The 21,565-nt window shown below is 34.7% G+C and overlaps 2 protein-coding genes and 1 long non-coding RNA gene across 4 annotated transcripts in view; 1 reads left to right on the top strand and 2 right to left on the bottom strand.

Moving 5' to 3' along the window:
- Positions 1 to 2,992: 2,992 nt before the first annotated feature.
- The window catches only part of LOC142230832 (uncharacterized), a 135,424-nt gene continuing 116,851 nt past the window's right edge, over positions 2,993 to 21,565 (bottom strand). Inside the window, exons 4-10 of the mRNA XM_075301457.1 lie at positions 17,560 to 17,947; positions 17,286 to 17,496; positions 16,390 to 17,222; positions 15,792 to 15,993; positions 15,450 to 15,723; positions 14,628 to 15,389; positions 2,993 to 4,402 (exon numbers count right to left, since the gene is read on the bottom strand). Coding sequence (XP_075157572.1) covers positions 4,223 to 4,402; positions 14,628 to 15,389; positions 15,450 to 15,723; positions 15,792 to 15,993; positions 16,390 to 17,222; positions 17,286 to 17,496; positions 17,560 to 17,947 — 2,850 coding nt within the window. The 3' untranslated portion in view covers positions 2,993 to 4,222. The remainder of the gene's footprint in view (positions 4,403 to 14,627; positions 15,390 to 15,449; positions 15,724 to 15,791; positions 15,994 to 16,389; positions 17,223 to 17,285; positions 17,497 to 17,559; positions 17,948 to 21,565) is intronic.
- Positions 10,009 to 11,731, bottom strand: LOC142230812 (uncharacterized). 2 transcript variants are annotated; one of them, XR_012720799.1, is made up of 5 exons: positions 11,675 to 11,731; positions 11,395 to 11,546; positions 10,966 to 11,329; positions 10,571 to 10,901; positions 10,009 to 10,506 (listed from the first exon to the last, which is right to left on the bottom strand). It is a non-coding gene; the product is annotated as an uncharacterized LOC142230812 (long non-coding RNA). The 2 variants fall into 2 exon arrangements; XR_012720798.1 differs by lacking the exon at positions 11,675 to 11,731 and having other exon boundaries at positions 11,395 to 11,668.
- On the top strand, positions 11,740 to 12,760 carry Corp (Companion of reaper). The gene is made up of 2 exons (XM_075301436.1): positions 11,740 to 11,943; positions 12,012 to 12,760. The coding sequence occupies exons 1-2, from the start codon at positions 11,847 to 11,849 to the stop codon at positions 12,527 to 12,529; spliced, it is 615 nt and encodes a 204-aa protein (XP_075157551.1). The 5' UTR covers positions 11,740 to 11,846; the 3' UTR covers positions 12,530 to 12,760.

Here is a 21,565-nt window from a genome sequence, read left to right as displayed (position 1 = left end):
TTCTTTTTAATTACATTAATAATTTAATAGATACTGTTAAACCATCTTATCCGCTTGTGTTTTGATTTGAGTATGAAAAACATTCCAAAATATTTAATTTAAATTTGATATAAACCAATCTCAGTCGAAATTATCGATTATAAAAATGAAATCTGAATTAAAGGACATTCTGTTGAAAGTTATACCATAGGACCCTCAATATTTTTGAAAGTTATACCAAAATTATCTGCCCGAAGTACACGAGGCTAAGCAAAAACAAACTAAATTTACAGACTCTTAACTATTACAATAGTTTCAGCATTTGTCTCAAATTCGTCTGACACAACCCAACAAACACAAGGATGATCATTTTTCATAGGTAACGCCATATCAATTTGATAGCGAATCCCATCTTCAACATTAAATCAAATGGTCTTGCATATTGCTTGCTTTCAACAAATTTTCCAATAGATTTGAATCATTAAAATGAGATTTAGTTTGAAAAGTTGTTGCTAATATGTTGAGAAATTGTTGCTAACGTGTTGAACTCTACTGTTGAGGGTAATGTTTTTTGTTGAGAACGCGATTTTCTCAACAATTTCTCAAATTTAATTCTAATCTAATTCTTTGAAAAAATGTTTGAAAGCGTATTGAATATAAGCATTTATCCAATGCTTGTGTTTATTGGGAATATTTATTTTTTTGCCAAGAAATAATTTTAACTGTCGTAAATAAATATAGAAGATAATACAGTAGGACATCTCGTATAAGAAATTTTTTTCTTATATCCGTTATCTACACCTAAAGAAATTTGTTAGTAGAAACATCTGAAAAGTCTGCTGAAAAAGGGAAAGCAGTCACTGTTTACTGGAATAGCAAACATTCTCTGCTATTTTTTAAGCTCGATTACACTAAAACCTGTGGTATTTTGGGTGAAATAAATAAAAATGTCAACTTATGGGCTATCGTAAATTATAACAATTAAAACAATATTTTATGAATATCTAGTATTTGCCCAAAAAAATGAATATTTATCAAATGACAGTGCAAAAATATACCAAAAACTTCTTTTGGCTCTTAAATATGCTTTGGGTAAAAATTTATAACCTAAAAAAATTTTATAATTTGTTGTTCGTTAGACCCTGTAGTACAAAAATATAACATCAGACATTGACTGAAGTTTTTAGCAGACTTTTTCCTATGAGTGTACGGAAGGAGAGTTTTTATTAAAATAAAATATATCAAAATTTTTCCCCTACAGCTGAAAAATTATTTTATTTAAACATTGCAGCTTTCCGTTGCCATTAGGATTTTTCAATTTCAGCAACGATTAACAAATTTCTTAAAGCGTAGTTTATTTTGCCAGCCCTATGTTGTACAGTAAATGGAGAAACATTCGGACGAATCAACAAGCAGGGTTACATGGACTCTGAAGGTGTTTCTGGATCGATTAGTGTGTAACGGATATGCCATTGTCCACAAAAATATGCTATTACAACAAAAAGTCTAAAAATCCCTCAATGCTTTATGTTTTGCAAAAAAACGGATTTTTTCGCCATAAGTCAAATTACACTCAAATAAATTGGTTAGTAGACACAACAGCAAAATCTGCTGAAACAAAAAAAAAATATGTTGAAAACTGGAAAGCAAACAGTCTGGTGAAAAGGGAATGCAGTCATCGTTTGCCAAATTAACAAATTTTTTTTTCTATATTTTCGAATGCTCTAAAGCATGTTTTAAGTTTAAGGTGAGTACTAAGTTCGAGTTTAGCCCCTAAAGTGAAAACTACCCTACGGGAAATGGATCAACCACAGGACCGGTACATGACTAGTCCCTGGTGTGTATGAACCAGTCCTAGTTCTGGTCAAGACGTATGGAAGGGGCCGGTCACTTTAACATGGGTTTGTCATTGACGGGGTAAATTTACACTTTAGGACACGTCTTGGACTCGTTCCTAAGAGCACTTCCTGGGACATTTTAATAGTAGCACTCCATAGAGAGGTTCTCATGAACCAGTCTCGCACAAACTTTTAGGATTCTTTCATTTTGGTTATCCAAATCGCACCAAAAATGAAAAACTGTTGAAATGTGTTGAACAATTGGTTGTTCTGGTAATTCTACTTCATTAAATGTGTAGATCCAATAAGATTTTTATATCAAGCGAGTATGGAAATCAACAAATTATGACCGGTACCAGTCCTATGATACGTCCGTCAGTAAAAAAAGGCATAAAATCTTTTTGATAAATCGGAAAGATTTTACGAATTGTTGTTCGCTAGACCAGAAGTTACAAAAATGTGACTGTCCTCTGCTGCATATTTTTTATGAGTGAAATTATTTGCCGATTGTATTAGTTAGCTTTTAAGAATACGAATAGTTTTGATGATCTCAATATTTAAAAATTTTCGCATTTTTCAAATACGTGGGGTATCGCGTTAAGGTTGAAAATTTTTACGGATTGTTTTTGGCTAGACGAAAAATTCCAACATTTATTTTTCGAGTGTAATTTAGTAGAGTTTTTGAAGCAAAAGGCAATCTAAAGGGTGGTTAAATTGTAAGCGCCGATGTTGAATGTGAACCACACCTAAACGCCAAGTTTTTTTTCCGAATTTTATTTGGCATTTCTCTATTTCAGACTTACTCAATTTGAACCATGGAGAGATACACAATCCAACATCGTGTTAAATGGTTCCAAGAAATGGCAACAGTGGATGATCAATTTTCGAAGAAAACCATCTTCAGTGATGAGGCACATTTTCACCTCAGTGGATTCGTCAATAAACAGAATTGCCGCTTTTGGGCGAATGAGAATCCAAGAGTGATTGTCGAAAAAACAATACACCCACAAAGAGTGACTGTTTGGTGCGGTTTATGGGCTGGCGGCATCATCGGGCCGTATTTTTTCCAAAATGAGGCCGGTCAGGCAGTTACTGTGAATGGTGTTCGCTATCGTGAGATGATAATGAACTTTTTATGGCCCGAATTGGAAGATATAGATGTGGACGATATGTGGTTTCAGCAGGACGGTGCCACTTGCCACACAGCTAACGAAACAATGGCTCTTTTGCGCAACAAATTCAATGGCCGTGTTTTCTCACGTAATGGCGATGTCAATTGGCCGCCAAGATCATGTGATTTGACACCGTTGGACTTTTTTCTTTGGGGTTATTTGAAAGAAAAGGTGTACGTCGATAAGCTAGCAACAATTCAAGAGCTAAAGGATGAGATAATTCGGCACATTAACGGCATAGAACCTCCATTAAGCCTCAGTGTCATCGAAAATTTGGACCATCGGATGAAGGTGTGCCACCGAGGTCGCGGCGCCCATTTGGCCGATATTTTGTTCCATACATAATTGAGTAATACCAATATATCATAATAAAATCAATTACAATAATTTCCTAAATAATTTGTGTTTTATTCAAAATCAACATCGGTCCTTGAAATTTTAACCACCCTTTAGATTTTTGTTATGACACTAATGCGGAAAAATATATGGAAGTTTTCGATTAAGTATACATTTTCGTGTTAAAAACGAGAAATGAGAGTTTTTCACTGCTGAATTTGTTGCTTTTTCTCAACAATAAAAAAATACAAAGAAAAACATAATTTCTAAATGACATATTTTACCATACTCGTAATAGCTAATAAACACTTTTAACGGACTAGTTTATTAAAGTATTACTGTTTTCCCTCTTCAGGCAGACTTTTTGCTGTTTTAGTAATTTTTTTTTTTTGCTGTGCCTTTGAGTATCGAATATGTTGCACTAACAAATATTCTCGAGTGCACCACTGTTATTAAACTTTAATAGACGGGCCCTACATTGTATTCTAAATTTATTTTCCTCAAAATGTAAATTTTGTTTCAGTTTTTTTTTTAATATGTTTGGGACACTAGTAAATAAGATACCTAAAATTAGTAACCGAAATGCTTTTCCTTACACATACATATATAGTAGTTATAGTAAAGTTTATATGTAACAGTAAATTATATTTCAATAATTGACCGAAATGATGATGATGATGAGGGTGACGATGATGATGTCCAAAAGACTCTTAACAATACCTACATATAGATGAAATTCTTCTATTTACAGAAAAAGTGGTTGTTCTAGTGTCGGCAAACAAATTCCAAACTAGAGAACAACAATCTTGTTTGTGCATGCATGCTTTCGTAGTGAGTTACAGTTGAGGTTAGCGAAAAGCACACCCACCCCTCCCCTCCATTACTCAGTGCACGCACTTATGACGCATGAACAGTTTCACGTATCCAAGCAGCATTCGATGCTATTTTGTCATACATACGCGGTCTTTCTATACCCGATGCGGCACAAGCTATCCGCCATGATGAAACGCCAACCAAAGCCCATTGATTGGTGCCTGGTATTAGACATTGAACGGGAGCTCCCGCAAATTCCTCTTGCTGTAAAGAAAGATAGAAAAAAGAGAATAAAATATTAGACGTAATGTTATGACAAACAAAAGTATTTAATTAAATATCTTAGAAAACAAAAAAACATTTGCGATCAGCACAGTGTTTAAAATATGAAACATGACATAGACTCTACGAGCAGAGAAAATATAATAATTTACTGACAGTTTATCGAAGAAATTTGTATGGTAATAGTAGGTTTACCGTTAACTTAACTTTTATCTTATTGCGAGAATGGATGTAACACATATTGAAAAATGAGCTTAAACTAAAGCCATTGAAGTTCCAGAAGGTACAAAAGCTTACCGATGCACAAAAAAAATTCTACTAAAAGAGCCAAAAAGTTACTTCACTTGGACAAATTTGGCCAGTTGCCGAATTTCGTTTTCTCCAATGAGAAGCCATTTCAAATTGATAGGATTTACTTTCCAAAATCACAGCTGAAGATTTACATTTTCGATTGGCCAGAACTCAAGCGACACCGATTGTATTGGCGTGGGCCGCAATAATGATCGATGGTCGCTCCCCGCTCGTATTCATCGATCCGCATTGGGGTAAAAATAAATGTCGGATATTGTCGGGAAATGTCCTAATTCAGTATTGAAGCCCTAGACCAGCGATAGTCAACCAAGTCCCTACCGTCCACTAGAGGGCGATACTGACTTTTTGGTGGGCTGTATAATTTTCCTAAGTATATTACATATTTTAACTATCTTATTGCTTTTAGTTTTATTTAAAAGACAATGAAAAATCCCTTTGCAGCTAATGCTAAGGAAGCTGATACAAAGTATCAAGAAGAACTATTAGAAATAAAATATGATGAAGATTGCAAACAGAGTTTCGAAAATGATGGATATGAAAAGTTGTGGCAACATAAAAAATACCTCTTTCATATCCCAATATGTGGAAAGAGGTATTCAACTTATTAATACCTTTTCCCACTTCATATTTAGCCGAATCAGAATTTAGTGCTGTTAACCACATCATGAGCAAAGAAAGAAATATTTCTGGAAGAGGAGACCTTCTCTTGTTCTTGACAAAAATAGAACCAGATATTAGCTCCGTTCGAGAACCCGATAATTTTTGATAATTATCACAATTTTTTACTAGAAGTCGTTCGTTTACTCCAAAAAGTCAGCAAAAGAGATCCAGAGAGAGAGAGAGAGAGAGAGAGAGAGATCAATTTTGACATTTGAAAAATAGATAAGTTGCAAGTCTTTGCTGGAGATTTTTTCCTCAGTAAAAACTTGCAAGAGTTAGCACATAATTACCAGCTGTTTTCTAATAATAAACAAATCATACGTGCAATATATTTAAGTGTCATTTAGAAGTTAACAAAAATATGAATATGTTTATGTTTAATTGATTTAAAAGCTGTAAACTGGTTCATGGTAATTTTAGCAAAGAGAGTAAAATCCATTTTTACTCTCTTGCAAGTTTTTACTGCAAACAGACGTATTAAATATTTAATTTCGCAGCATCAGCCTCAGGGATCCCATTAAATACTCAATATTTCACTATACTTAATTAAAATTACTTAATAAAATGTAAAAACCTAATAAATAAAGCAGTTTATCGATAAACAACATTGTGGATTAACAGGTTGGCTGATAAGTCCCCAGTCTAACAAAGAAAAACACATTGTTTTTGTCAAAATTCGTTTTTATTATTCAACATAGTTCCCTTCAAGAGCGATACAACGTTTATAACGACCTTCCAATTTTTTGATACCATTTTGGGAGTATTCCTTCGGTTTTGCCTCAAAATAGGCCTCAGTTTCGGCGATCACCTCTTCATTGCAGCAAAATTTTTTCCCTGCGAGCATCCTTTCGATGTCTGAGAACAAGAAAAAGTCGCTGGGGGCCAGATCTGGAGAATACGGTGGGTGGGGAAGCAATTCGAAGCCCAATTCATGAATTTTTGCCATCGTTCTCAATGACTTGTGGCACGGTGCGTTGTCTTGGTGGAACAACACTTTTTTCTTCTTCATATGGGGCCGTTTTGCCGCGATTTCGACTTTCAAACGCTCCAATAACGCCATATAATAGTCACTGTTGATGGTTTTCCTTCTCAAGATAATCGATAAAAATTGTTCCATGCGCATCCCAAAAAAACAGAGGCCATTACTTTGCCAGCGGACTTTTGTGTTTTTCCACCCTTCGGAGACGGTTCACCGTTCGCTGTCCACTCAGTCGACTGCCGATTGGACTCAGGAGTGTAGTGTAGTGATGGAGCCATGTTTCATCCATTGTCACATATCGACGGAAAAACTCGGGTGTATTACGAGTTAACAGCTGCAAACACCGCTCAGAATCATCAACATGTTGTTGTTTTTGGTCAAATGTGAGCTCGCGCGGCACCCATTTTGCACAGAGCTTCCGCATATCCAAATATTGATGAATGATATGACCAACACGTTCCTTTGATATCTTTAAGGCCTCTGAGATAGCAGAGGCCTTAAAGATATCAACTTCATTTTACGGTTATTCAAAATCATTTTGTGGATTTTTGTGATGTTTTCGTCGGTAACCACCTCTTTCGGGCGTCCACTGCGTTCACCGTCCTCCGTGCTCATTTCACCACGCATTGTTTAATAAATGAAATGAAATGAAATGAATTTTGCATACCAATCAATTGTTGTTGATTTCCCTGGGTCAGAGTCCGGAAACTCATTATCAAGCCAAGTTTTTGCTTCCACCGTATTTTTCCCTTCAGAAAACAGTAATTTATCAAAACACGAAATTCCTTTTTTTTTCATTTTTTTCACAATAACAAAAGTTGCTTCACAAAAGACGCTCTATCTCACAAACTAATTGACTTACAGACGTCAAATTTTGTCACGAATCACTTGAAGGTTGGTACTATATAAAAATAATATGCATTTAATACTAGCGTCAGACCGGGGACTTATAAGCCAACCTTTTAGGTGGGCGGTAAGAATATTTTTCTACCACTCGAGGTGAAAATGTGGGCGGTAAGTAAAAAAAAGGTTGACTACCCCTCCCCTAGACAGACAAACATTTCATCCGAAGGTCATGGACATTGCAATAGGACTCAGCACCATCGCACTCGTCAACCAAGAAGGGCTAACAAAGGAGGTTCCTTGTTTCATATCTACCGCACAATGACCACTAAATTCTCCGGATCTCAATCGGTAGGACTTTTGCGACTGGAGCATTTTGCAGAGTAATACCAATGTATCGATAATCTCAAGACGGCGCTTTACAGGGAATGCTCCAAAAAACTGTGCAGCATGTGATGACTTTGTCGGCCGTTTTAAGGCCATAATTCGTACCAAAAGTAGCCAACTCGAAAAAAACTAAACTGATTCTAAAATTTTATAATATATTCCGACTAAAAAATATAAATGAAAATAAAAAATTATACCTCTTTATTTTGTTGATTTTGGTGGGAGAAGGGGGAATTAATTTAAATTTTCTGAACATGAAATAATCCTGAATCTGAGAGATGATCCTGTGATACAATCATTGGGATAACTAGCAATTTTGTGGGAAGTGCCTAAGCCCCCTTAAAAAACTCATCAATGCGATCGCAATGTTGTAGATTTTAAAATCGATCATTTAATTTTTGCAAATAAAAATATCAATTTTAGCCAACACTTTAAAACATTTTTGCATGCGTTAGTTAAACGAACTAAAAAAGGAAAAAAATTATACACAAATGAAGCATAAAGATTTACTAAAATCGTGTCTTAAGGTGAGTATTAAGTTCGAGTTTAGCCGCTAAAATCGCCATTTTTTCACGATTACTTTTCTCTAATAATACTTTTTAAGGAATACAAACTTTTTGAAAACTTGCTTTGGGCTATTCCCCATCAAGTTATAATAAAATCTGCAACAAATATGTATAATTTTATGCCTTTTTTTTTACTGTTTTAGTTTTCACTTTAGTGAAAAAGTCGAACTTAATACCCACCTTTACAAAAAAATAGTTTAGAATTTGTTAGAATTTTTAAGTTTTTTCCAATAATGCGTCCATCTTGAACTTCCTATCCCAGTACAGACATTTTTGCAATTTTGAACTTTTTTCCTCCAAACTACGATATTCTATATTTTTGACCAATTTCAATAAAAAGAAATCAGGTTGATATTTCCATATTCATCGGAATATTCATATGAAGTATACACGAAATTCAGAAAGAGGCTTTTTGGGGATACCAAAAGTATTTTCAAACTACTTCACAGATACAGTCCATTATAAAGGTTACTTCTACATTTTTGAAGGAGTAACAGTCGTTTTTTGGTCCAATTTCGATACATTTACAAGGTATATTTAAAAACATAGAGAATTGAAATTTAATCAAACTTTTCAAAATGATTTTTTTAATTTGGTATATTTTTGGTAGACTTTTTTTAATTTTGGAAAATAAATTTATACTCGGGTAGCAACCAACTATCTGACCAGTCATTGTATATGAATCTTAAAAGAAATATCTGAGTTAATTTAAAATTTGTGCCTTAATTTCTCTTTGATCTCATAAATCACCTATTGTAATATGGATATCTGCCAAAAACCTGCCAGGTGAAATAGAATTTATTACGGACAAATAAAGTGTGTATCTCACCATAGATGTCCTGCAAAATTCCAAATTTTCATTGTTTAGCAATACTGTGGGTAATAGGGAGCGTGCCAATGAATGACAATAACGACCGTTAATGGAAGAACTATAAAATTCAATAAAAATATACACATGACCATGCATGTATTCTCATGATTTATTCTACAAATAAGTAAAATGCTAACAATAACAAAATAACGATCAAAGAAACAGAATACAATTGTAAAACAGGGTGCTAATATTTGTATGTATGCATCTAGAACGTGCTACTATTACCTAAGGGAAGGGAGAGGTTTCAAGATAACGAATTTGGCATGCATCGTTTGGTGGGAATGAATCAACAGTGTGTCTGTCCATTGACTAAGAAAGGATGATTCAGGCAGTCAGACGCATTAAATGATACCACTGCAGATGCTCTTATTTGTCTGGGATAAGGGTTGTTTTTACCTTTCGCATAGTCGCATAGTGCCTAATGTTGATAACAACAAAACAAGATCCCTTCCTTTATTTCATAACCTTTTTGGGAGAGAAGAGAAAACCCTACATAAAAACAAACCATCAATGAAGATTAACAGACAGAGAGAGTGAGAGAGAGAAAAATCGAATGAGTTTGAGAGAGCTGTGTATGTGAGCAAATGCCTGTAATGTGTATAGCCGTCGACAAACATTATTGGAGTGTATAAGTATGGTATCCCAATAAACACAAACGTTTGAAAAATACTAAAATTCAATAATTTTTCAAACATTTTTTCAAAGGATTAGGGTAATATTCAAGTTGAGAAATTGTTGAGAAAATCGCGTTCTCAACAAAAAACAGACATTACCCTCAACAGTAAAATTCAACACAATAGCAATAATTTCTCAATTGTAATCCTCAAATTGAAATGCATCGCTACTCAATAATTTCTCAAACAGTTTTCAATGTGAGAAAAATAAAAAACTAGCATTGTTGCGAATACTTTCAAACCACAATTTGTATGAAAGTCAATCCTAGTTCTAACTGAAAGTCAATACTAAATTTCTAGGGATTTTGTAAATTTTATTATTTTTTCGTTAACAAATATAATAATCTTAAAAATAACATTAATAATATATGAAAATAATAATATTATACCAATCAAAATGTAATTATCTTATTAAACGTATTAATAAATAAAACTATGAATACAACTTTAAATATCTTAAACATTCTTACATGTATAATTCCATTTCCTCCATAATGTTGGTGTCATTAATATGCTGGCAATTTGAAATAATTACTATCGAGGAACTTGCTGGCTTGTGTGTTAGAATAGATTCCAGCAAGAGGAAATCACAAAATATCAAACTGATGACGGGATGTAAATTGATGTAATGCACATTTTCATCCAGAAGTTCTTGATATAGGAATTGTTGCACTTTGTTTTAATTGATTGCACTTTGTAAGTTTTCTGAAAACTTTTCTTTGTTGTTTCCTTCATCGGTTTTTCATCGGCCAACATCTTCCAAGAATATACCATTCAATGATTTTAGTTTTCTGCAAAACAATCGAGTTTTGTGATTTCCATTATGTTTTCATTTCACTTTTTATTTTGACTTACCAATTTGTATTTCTTCCAACTGACCACGTACTTCGTGATTTCCTCAAGAACGTTGGTGTTACAAAATTGTTGTTATTAAAATACTGGCAATTTTCAGGAACTTGATGACCAGATAATTGGAATAAATTTCCAGCAATTTCAATTCACAAAATAACAAATTAAACCGATGATGCACATTTTCATCCAGAAGTTCTTGATATAGGAATTGTTGCACTTTGTTTTAGTTGGTTGCACTTTGTAAGTTTTCTGAAAATTTTCTTTGTTGTTTCCTTCATCGGTTTTTCATCGGCCAACATCTTCCAAGAATATACCATTCAATGATTTTAGTTTTCTGCAAAACAATCGAGTTTTGTGATTTCCATTATGTTTTCATTTCACTTTTTATTTTGACTTACCAATTTGTATTTCTTCCAACTGACCAGGTACTTCGTGATTTCCTCAAGAACGTTGGTATTACAAAATTGTTGTTATTAAAATACTGGCAATTTTCAGGAACTTGATGGCCAGATAATTGGAATAAATTTCCAGCAATTTCAATTCACAAAATAACAAATTAAACCGATGATGCGATATAAATTAAACTATCGATGTGATGCGAATTATCATCCAGTAGTTGTTGATATGGAAAAGCATGAATACCAAGTTTTTTTGGTTGCACTTTGATTTATGGAAACTTTCTCTTCTCGATAAGCCACTACCATTTTTCATCGGCCAGCCTCTTAATGTGTCCAAGAATTAGCATCCAAATATTTTAGTTGTCTGCAAAGAGATTTGAGTTTAGTGACTTCCTTAAAGTTTTCATTTCGTGTTTTAGTTTTACTTACCAATTATTATAAGCAATTTCAATTGATTATTAAAAAATTTCCACATTTTTGTATTTCTTCCACGAACTTTGTTGTCCAAAGAAGTATTGAAAACCATGTGGTTTTTTCGTTGCATTTCAGGGTAGTGTTTTGTCAAAGTTTTCTCCAATTATCTTCAACACATTTTCAAAGTTTTCGTCAACATTTTGCCAAATTGGTTGTAATTCGCAAACAATTTGAAGATGAATTGAAGATGAGCTTTTTCAAGTCAAGTTGAATTTATGTTGAAAATGATATTTACCTTCAAACTGAAGAGGTGTTGCATTTGAAAAACGCTCAACCTGTGTTTATTGGGATCTTTTCGTACAATTCAAACATTAACGTTTGCAACGGCCATACCAGAGGAAGCCAAACAGCTGTGAAGCCAAATAAATTCTTGCCTAAAGAAAATACAAAAACCAAAGAAATTAAAAATGGTATTTAAAAATTGTTTAAAGATATCCTACAAGGGATTGACTAGAAATGTAATATGCGATACACTTCTCCGTTACGAGGATATTGTAGGCAAAAGTAAGTAATTAATTCACTTCTATGGAATAGCAAGCAATTTCATAACACTATTTTATTTCCTTTCACAGTTATCGAAGCATTCGATTTGACCAATATACATAGGGCTGCCATACAAATCTATGATGAACAAGGATCGAAATTTGATAAAGAAGTTTTTGAATATTTCCTACTACTCTTTCCAAATCCCCAAAAATTATTCTTCATTCGTTTGGACAATTCGAAACTAATGGATGTCTCTTCGAATAACAACATAAATCTAGATGAAACCCGTCATGCCTTCTCCATCTCAAAATCAATGAACAAACGAAAGGATACCCACAACATGAATAACAATGTCGAAGCTGTACCAGTACGTCGTCAAAATTGTTTCATTGGCCAATGGCCTGGCAATAATGTAACACAAAATCCAACAACGACCACCACTAACGCCACCTCCACGATGCCAGACAATCAACAGCAACATAGTCAACAGAATATTGTTCGTGGTATAGTGAATAGAATTAAAATGTTTCAACAATCTCATTTGAAGAGGAAAATTATAGCCACAACAACACCAACCATAGTTAAGCGATCCATGAGAATTTAATAATCATGAAAACTGTGTACATAAATGGTACATACCTGAATATAGAGTATTAAGTGTTCCTAAACTATGTGTGTAGATTTAATCGACCCATACCTGACTGTACAATTTGGATTTAAGTAATTCTTTAAGTGATAACAATAATGACCGTCTAACATACCCCATATGTATGTAATTTATTTGTAAATAGCATCTAGTGTATATATAATAAATCGTGAAGAATACATTTGGTAATCACTGTGTTTGTTTAAAAGAGTTGCATTTGTTTACTAGACGGGATAAAAATCCATTACAACTACTACTAATTGTAGTCCTTGTACAAAGTTTCAGGTAAATCAGGGTAAAACACTGGCTTATGGGGTCATATACGTTCATATCGGCCGAAAGATATATATGGGAGCTATATCTAAATCTGAACCGATATCAATCAAATTCAGCGATACTACTAATTGTAGTCCTTGTACAAAATTTCAGGTAAATCAGGGTAAAACTCTGGCTTCGGACGAAAGATATATAGAGAATCAATAGGGCTATATTCTGATGCAAAACAGGAACTTTTGAAAAATTTGAATTCAATGGGACTAAAACTGTGACCTGGACTTCGATTACAAAAATGTGTTCACAGACGGACATGGCTATATCGACTCAGGAAAACGGTTGCCACAGTTGATAGAATTCTACCAAAAATGGTAGATTTTTTTACTGTTTTGTAGATTGGTAAAATTCTTGATGTTTTGGGAGATTTTACAAATTCTTTCTCTCCAACTAAGAGGTACTTCATAAATTTTCTATAGAAATAAAATTTTGACAAAATTTTCTTTAGAAATAAAATTTTGACAAATTTTTCTACAGAAATAAAATTTTGACAAATTTTTCTATAGAAATAAAATTTTGACAAAATTTTCTATAGAAATAAAATTTTGACAAAATTTTCCATAGAAATAACATTTTGACAAAATTTTCTATAGAAATAAAATTTTGACAAACTTTTCTATAGAAATAAAATTGTGACAAAATTTTCCATTGAAATAAAATTTTGAAAAAATTTTCAATAGAATAAAATTTTGAAAAAAATTTCTATAGAATAAAATTTTGACAAAATTTTCTATAGAAGTAAAATTTTGATTTTTTTTTAGGATTGATAACTTTACAATTACTATTAATGTATTACTATTTTTAAGAACAATACGATTTATTGGCCACGAAGGCTTACTGTATTGTTAAATAAAATGAAATGAAATGAAATGAAGTGAAATAAAATTTTGACAAAGATTTTTGGTAAAACTTTCTCAGATTTTTGGTAGATTATTTTAAGATGGGCAACCGTGCTCAGGGACCGATCCTGAGCTATATTGCCAAAGACATCATGTGTCTATCTCTTCTTCTTCTTCTTCTGGGTTTTGCAAACATATGCACTAACTTATGATACCCTGTTCCACAGTGATAATCGTAAATTGATTCAAAAAACGTATTTGTGAAAACAAACTGGTTTAGAGCTCGAAAACTGAACATAGTAGCTACCAATGGGCAAAAATATAATAAGCTTATAAACAAGGATGCATCATCGTAAAATTCCGACATTCTACACTCATAGAAAAAACTGATATTACTAGCAAACATTGATTGTTATTTTAGACGATTTTTTGCTAAAATAGCAAAATGTGCAACAGAGATACTGTTAACAAGTCACTAGTTTGCTCAAAATTTCTGCGGATTCGAATAAACTTTTAAAATAATATAACTCCATACGCGTACTATGTTTTATTGAAACCACACGTCATGTCTTGCATTTTGGGCAAAAAAAGTTCGAAAAGTTTTTTATATACACTCTTAGAAAAAAGTCTGCTAAATTAGCAATCGGTGTTTGCTGTTATATTTTTGTATGTTATGGACTAGTGGACAACAAATACAAAATCTGCTGATTTTTTCATTGAGAGTTAGTGTGACTTAGGGAAACAAATTCCCCAAATTTCTTTAAATTCTCCTCTAAAATTGTCTGTCCAATACTGGCAACATTGAGGAATAAAATCACACCTCATGGTAAACATTGAACCACTGTAATTTCCCTGTAAAATTTTTTCATAGAAATGCAATAACTTACCGTACAGTCGTGTTTTTGATATGTCGCTTCCGTACACATGCTATTCACAGTGGCTATTGAGATATTCTCACATGCCGCCATATCACCAATTTTTAATTGCACTCGTTGCATATGATCACGTTGTCGTGACCATCCCAATGTATTGCACATAGTCCACAGTTGTTCTGGTTCTTGTTCGGCTGACGTCGCTTTAGCACCTACGGCTGCAGGCGTTGTCGATGAGTGATTAAAGCCATAATATTGCACTTGAGGTGCCCCCTCGGGCAGAGGATAACTATCGAAATCTAAACCTTCGACTTCTGCTGTAAGAGATTCTGCTTCCGGCATTTTATACGCTGATGATTCATAGTAACCGCTATCATTCTCATCAGAATCGATATTTTCGGGTGTATGGAATGTTGGTGAGTCGAAATATTGTTGTGTCTCATGTTCCAGAAGCTTCACACCCTCCATACTTTTACCCTCTAAACGTTCGGCTTTTGGTACATATGCCCTTCTTTGGATTTGTTGTTCTTGCTTACGTTGTGGTTCATCCGGTAGACATATGGGTCTAACATGATCGGAATATACCACGGGGGATTCGAGTCTTATAAGGGCAGCTGTGGAACCTTCCACTGGACTCTTGATCATACCAATTATACGGCGTCTTTGTGTCCAGGGTGCTTTCGAAGCTAAGCGCACGGAACCAAAAACGGCCATCCAAGTGGCTCTCGGTTGTCCTTGGAAACAGGACTCTGTGGTGAGAACCCAATCTTGGGATATCTAGGCAGAGAAAGAATTTGCATTAAAATATAGATTGAGCAGGAAGCTTATTGAACTTACCAAAGTACCATCACAAACATGGATATCCTCGCGATATAAAGCAGCCAACCAAGGCCAATCGCCAGGAGAAGACATTTTGGGTAAGGTCAAGTACTGTTTACCCGAGAGAACTGACTGGACCCCACACTGTAGTTCACCACAACCGACATAGAGCACCTGACGTCTGGGACAATGAGTCCTAACAAAAGAGATTTCGGGAGCATGTGGATCCAAGACTCGAACATAATCATCAATACTCTCTGTATCGGTTAGAACATCAAAAATTTCTACTGATCTGAAATTATGACAAAGTTATGTCGATAGTAGAATCGGTGACACTATTACTGAAGAAATTCCACTTACTCATAACCCAAGGACTTGCAAAGGGATTCGGCTACTGTTTGTCTGACTACCAGCTTACTATCACCTTCCAAACCTTCAGCACAAAGTTTTCCAACCGAACCTTTTTCGGAGAAAACGGCATAACCTTCGGAATGGAAACGTGGCAAATAAGGAACTAAAGGTTCTGGATCAATCAACTCGGCTGCCAATGGAGCTATAGACACTGCAAAGAAGAGATAGTTATTTGTCTATATTGTAGTAATGTGAGAGCCCATCGAATGAAATATTCCGGAATATTAGAATGTCCGTAACGTTGCCGAGTCGGCACGAAATCATAGCAACTACATCATATTTTTGGCTATGAATCCACAAAGAAGTTTTTCTGCTATACGCAGAGAAGGAATATTACCACCTCCTACAGCGAAATGTTATTTTTGGATGGGATTGTTGTCTAAGTTCGATATCTAATGTTCGAGAAAATAGCATTGTTGCAACAAACAAGTTATATGTTCACCGTAGAATAACACATTTTACTCTAGGAAGTGATCATACAGCTTTTCCTTCCCGTTTCCCTTCTGAAATATTCGTGAGAACTACTTAGGTTCTCAATTCTACTTACAGCAATCCTTCTCATCCGATCCATCTGGACAATCTGCTTTTCCATCACAGCGGGCCTTACGTGGAACGCAAGCTCTTCCCCTTCCACAATATAATGAGTTTGAGCTACAGAAGGAACAGGTTCTTTCGTCAGACAAATCGGGACAATCAGCGACACCATCACACAATCGGGGACTATGGGCATTGGCTTGCATATCACTGGCACACCGAGGTTTATGATGGCACGATTGAATACCCGTTGACTCGGGAAACTTTTCACAGTCGAAATATTTTTGGAAACGTTTCGGCAAACGATTTCCACAGCCTTCCATAAATTGTTCACAGTATTCGCGACACATTATACCCGGCGAGGGTTCCAAATTTGTTTGACCCTCACAAGGTGGTTGCATCAAACGACATACAAAATCAAAAGCTTCACGGAAGCATTCGGCGTCGACCAATTCTCGGAAAGCTATTACATCAGCTTGAACCTCTTCGAATGAGGTGTGACCCAATAAATTGGGATAGGTGGTAATGTTGTAACCAATCGATCGACAATAATTTAATTTTAGGGGTTCACATCGTCTAGGTTGCCTGGGAGTAGTGGTAATCAACTCTGTAGTTTCATCGTCTCCACCAAGTGGTGAAGAGGACATAATGGGTTCCTCTATAAGGCCAGTGACTTCTTTGATCATCAAACTTTGGGGATCTACAGTAACATTACCGAAAAACCTTGGGTGAGGATTTTCAAACTCTTCTCCGAATAAAGCCAATAGATCAGCTGTGGACACCAGACCAGCATAAGGATCAAACACCATATTGAAATGGACTAAAATATCGCTTTTGTCCTCAAAGCTAAATAAAGAAATAGGTGAATTGATGTTTTTTACTTTGGACAAATAAATTGAGTGGACATACCCATCTAACGCTAGGATTTCACTACCTTCATAAGCTTCTCTTAGATCCGATCGCCTTACCAGTAGATTAATGCGTTCCCGATAGTCTCGGGATTTTTGTTGAAATCTTGCCGAATTTTGGTTGGCTAAATCCATAGACCATTTGTCATTTAGAACTTGGAATTTGCCACGGAAAATTCGATCCGACAATGGTTCCGGTTTGAAATAGGTATCTGCATTATAATAATACGTTAAGATATATTCCTGGTTATATTTTTGATTTTTATGATACTTACATCCCACATAGACAAATACTCCAGCTACCAGAAGAGCTACTAGGAATCCTGCAATCACAGCACATCCACATTTCTGACTATCTCCTAATTTTCGCCGGGTGAAACGTATATCGGAGTCTGTCGATAGAACAGACTCTGTCTTTTTCCTATGTCCTGCACTGGGCAAATGATGAATATGTCCATGATTATGACCATTCATATGATGATGTGCTATGTCCGCTCCGTTTACCATACCATTACTCGTTCTATTTGGCGAATGACTGTGGGCCTTATGATGTCTGGTACAACGGGTATTGTGAAAAACTTTGGGAACTGTTGTGGATGCTTGTGAACTATTGCCACCATTCGATGTGGAATCACGTGGTGAGCTTGAATTTGAATGCAAACCCTGGAAAATATAACGGTAAATTTTATGTATAATTTTCTTTATATGAACAAAAGGCTAAAAACCTTTGCATCTAAGTCTTACTTTCCTCTGCATAGGAAGTTAACTTTGGCTATAAATCATAATAATATTTTCCTCCTGAAAATAAAAGTCATGGTCCACTTGTTTTCGGGAAGTCATGTACATAATAATATGGTTTAAATTATTATTTAAAGCTAATTGTGTTAGCCATGCATGATTAAAAAAAAAAAACTTTTTATAGGATTTAATTAGCTTGTAATTTACTGCTGCGCTTTACATAAATAATTATGAATCTGACAGAGTAATAACTAAATTAAGAAGAATACAGCTATACGGATTTTCTTTAAAAGTTTAAATAAATTTAAGAAAAAGTCAAATTTGCACCTATTTCATAGTACACTTTAGTGCATATTTATTAATTTTTCTCCGGGTGTAATGGGCTGTTCCATGTAACAATTATACAGGTAGTGTCACTCGTACAAAAACATATAAATGTGAGCCTCTCTTAAGCTATTGATAATGTCAAATCAAAATGAGAGCGTCATGAGCTATCTGTATCATAGACCTTATAATACATTGATGATCCACTATTCTCTTAAAAAAAAATTGTCAGTTTCAAAAATTAATTTTCTGACATTTCGTTTTGATTTTTTCGTAAAGAGTCAGTCCCAAACATTAATTTTCGTACATTTGCTTTTGTGTTGTTCGTAAAGAGCAATGCTACTCAAAATTAAATTTCGTATTTTCGCGGTTTTGGTCACAATTTTTTGTTCAAATATTAACTTTTAATATATTAATTTATTTATAAATACTCTGGTGCATCATAAACGGCCTAATTTTGTGTAAAATTGGCAAATTGGCAAACTGGCAAAAAGGAAAACGAAAGAGATTGTACGCGTGCTCTTATTTTTTCTCGTTTATTCTTAATCTTCGGAACTGTCAAATATAGTTTGACACCCATGGCTCATCTATGTATTATAAGGTCTATGATCTGTATCAACAAACATACTACACCCAAAAGAGAATAAACAATATGAATCACCTGATTGCATGACATTACATGTCGTGGCGCGGATGATATATTTGATTAGTTTTCAAACTTTTGCAGGATTAATGTTCGCTAGTGAAGTAATTGATATACTCATCATTGATGTGATGTGTAAATTTTATATAAAAACTCCTACACTAATAGAAAAAAATACGTTCCAAAATCGTGAACGGACGGTAACAAAAAGGAACGGAAACGTTCACAAAAAATCAAAACTGAATGTTCACGGTTTTGTCCACGGGTTCGGTTCTCGGTTTTTATGGCCATGAAAAGTCTTAAAATATTCGTTAGACGTTCTTAGGGTAACCCCATCGGCGCGTATGGCGCAGGCAATCCAGGTTCGGGTCGCGGTAGCAGATTTTTTCTGGTTGTTATTTTGACAACGCATAGTGTCATTTTATCATTGTCAGATTGACACCGCCAGTATTGTCTCACTTTCATGAACGGATCGTTTTGAAACATGCACGCCGTTCATGATTTTTTCTGTGGAGTAGGTGTTAGACAACATAACACGTATTTGTCTGACCGGCATAACGACATTATGTGCAGGGAACCAATTTTTGTCGGCGGCGGCTAATACTAAATTTTTGCCACAGGCGGCGGCAACTTTATGGCTAAGCCGATTTAAATTTGTCTATTCGGCGCCGAACAATTATGAGATTATTTGTACAACCAATTTTACAATACAATTTACATTTCATTTATATCTGCTGAGTGAGATTTTTGCTAATAGCAACTTGAAATTTAATGATTGTTGGTGGAAGACTCAAAAATTATTATTAATGTTTATTAAATGTGAGTCGAGATAAGCTGAAGAAAACGGCGGCGGCGTTCAATGGCAAAAACTAGTCATCGACGGATTCATTATCTGATCTTGTGGGCAGCTCAGATGGACAGAAGTCTTGAAGAAATTTTGGATTATCCACCACTGACTACAGTGCAGAGAATGGAACATTCGAGTGACAACGCGGACGATTTTTGGACAGTCGACTCTGCTACCGATTAAGTTGGTATATCTCGGCTGCAATTTAGACGCCAATCAATTGAATTGAACCAATTTTCGGGCGGTAAGTAGAGAGTCATATTTCAATGGGATTGAATGAAATTTGTTCCTCTATCAGTTTTCTGAAGTCAAATTTCGAGGTCGGCCTATACATAATTATGGTCCGATTTGTACCAATTTTTCCTTTGTGGTTAGAGGTCGTATACCAAATTTCAACCGTATCAGGGAAAATTTGCACCTCCAGGAAACTCCTGAAATCAATTATGGGGATCGGTTTATATAGGGCATGAGTGTTACAGGCCATACACTAACACCACATGCCAAATTTCAACCCGATCGGAGGAAATTAGCTCCTTCAAGACGCTCTGCAAGCCAAATATGGGGATCGGTTTATATGGTGTCTACATATAAATATGGACCGATATGGACCAATTTAGTGTAGTGGTTGGAAACCATATACTGGACGCAACGTAGCAAATTTCAATCACATCGTGTGAAGTTTGCATAGCCAGTTAGCTCCGGAAATCAAATTTGGGGATCGATTTATGTGGGGGCTATAAATACCCAGCAAAAAAATTTTGAAGTTCTTCCAAAGGTATAACTTTAAAAGCACTTCCAGAAGATGCACTCCCAATGATGTTCTTTATTTTAACTACCCAGGAAGTTTTTTTAATTCAATTTTTTATATCTTGGTTTTTTCATACTTTTAATGGGTAATTTCAAATAGGTTAAAAACAGACTAAATTAAAAAAGAATTCATAAAATGGTACAAATCATTTAAATTTTGGCGAAAAAAATGCTAAATCCCATCTGAAAAAATTGTGAATTTTTGAAAATATTGGAGATCAAACGTTTCCGACAAGCGTTAGAATCCATTAAAAATTATAACAATTATTTATTTGACAAAATATCACATAATTTTTTAATTTACATCCAAAACATTGAATTCAGATCACACCTAAAGAAGTGATGCAAACTCAGTGCACCGGCTGTTGAAATGGAGGACTTCCGTCCTATGACAAGCCCATGTTAAATTCATCGCTACTGCGTCAATTTTGCACCACTTTTGGATCCAAAAAGAACATTTTCATTACTTTTTTGGCGGCGCTTTTTTTGCTGGGTAATTATGAATCAATATGGAGCAATTTCTTCATGGGTGTTACAGGCCATAGACTAAGACCACGTACCAAACTTCAGCCGGATCGGATGAAATTTTCTACGGAAATCATATTTGGGAATTTGTTGATAGTGGGACTATAGCTAAAAGTGATCCGATATGGCCCATTTGTATTACCATCTGACCTACATCAATAACAACTACTTGTGCCAAGTTTCAAGTCAATAGCTTTGTTCGTTCGGAAGTTAACGTGATTTCAACAAACGGACAAAAAATATGCCTTTTTTATAATTTAAATATTTAAAGAACAAACATTTTTTTTTCTAAAATAAAAAATTATCTAGATGCTTAATGCAGTTACAATCCGAATTAAATTATTTTTATACCCACCACCATAGAATGGTGACGGGGGTATAATAAGTTTGTCATTCC

This window comes from Haematobia irritans, chromosome 3 (assembly GCF_050003625.1).
Source record: "Haematobia irritans isolate KBUSLIRL chromosome 3, ASM5000362v1, whole genome shotgun sequence".
NCBI classification, from domain to species: Eukaryota; Metazoa; Arthropoda; class Insecta; order Diptera; family Muscidae; genus Haematobia; species Haematobia irritans.
Note: the sequence above shows the minus strand (reverse complement) of the source record. Positions and strands in the feature narration are given on the sequence as shown.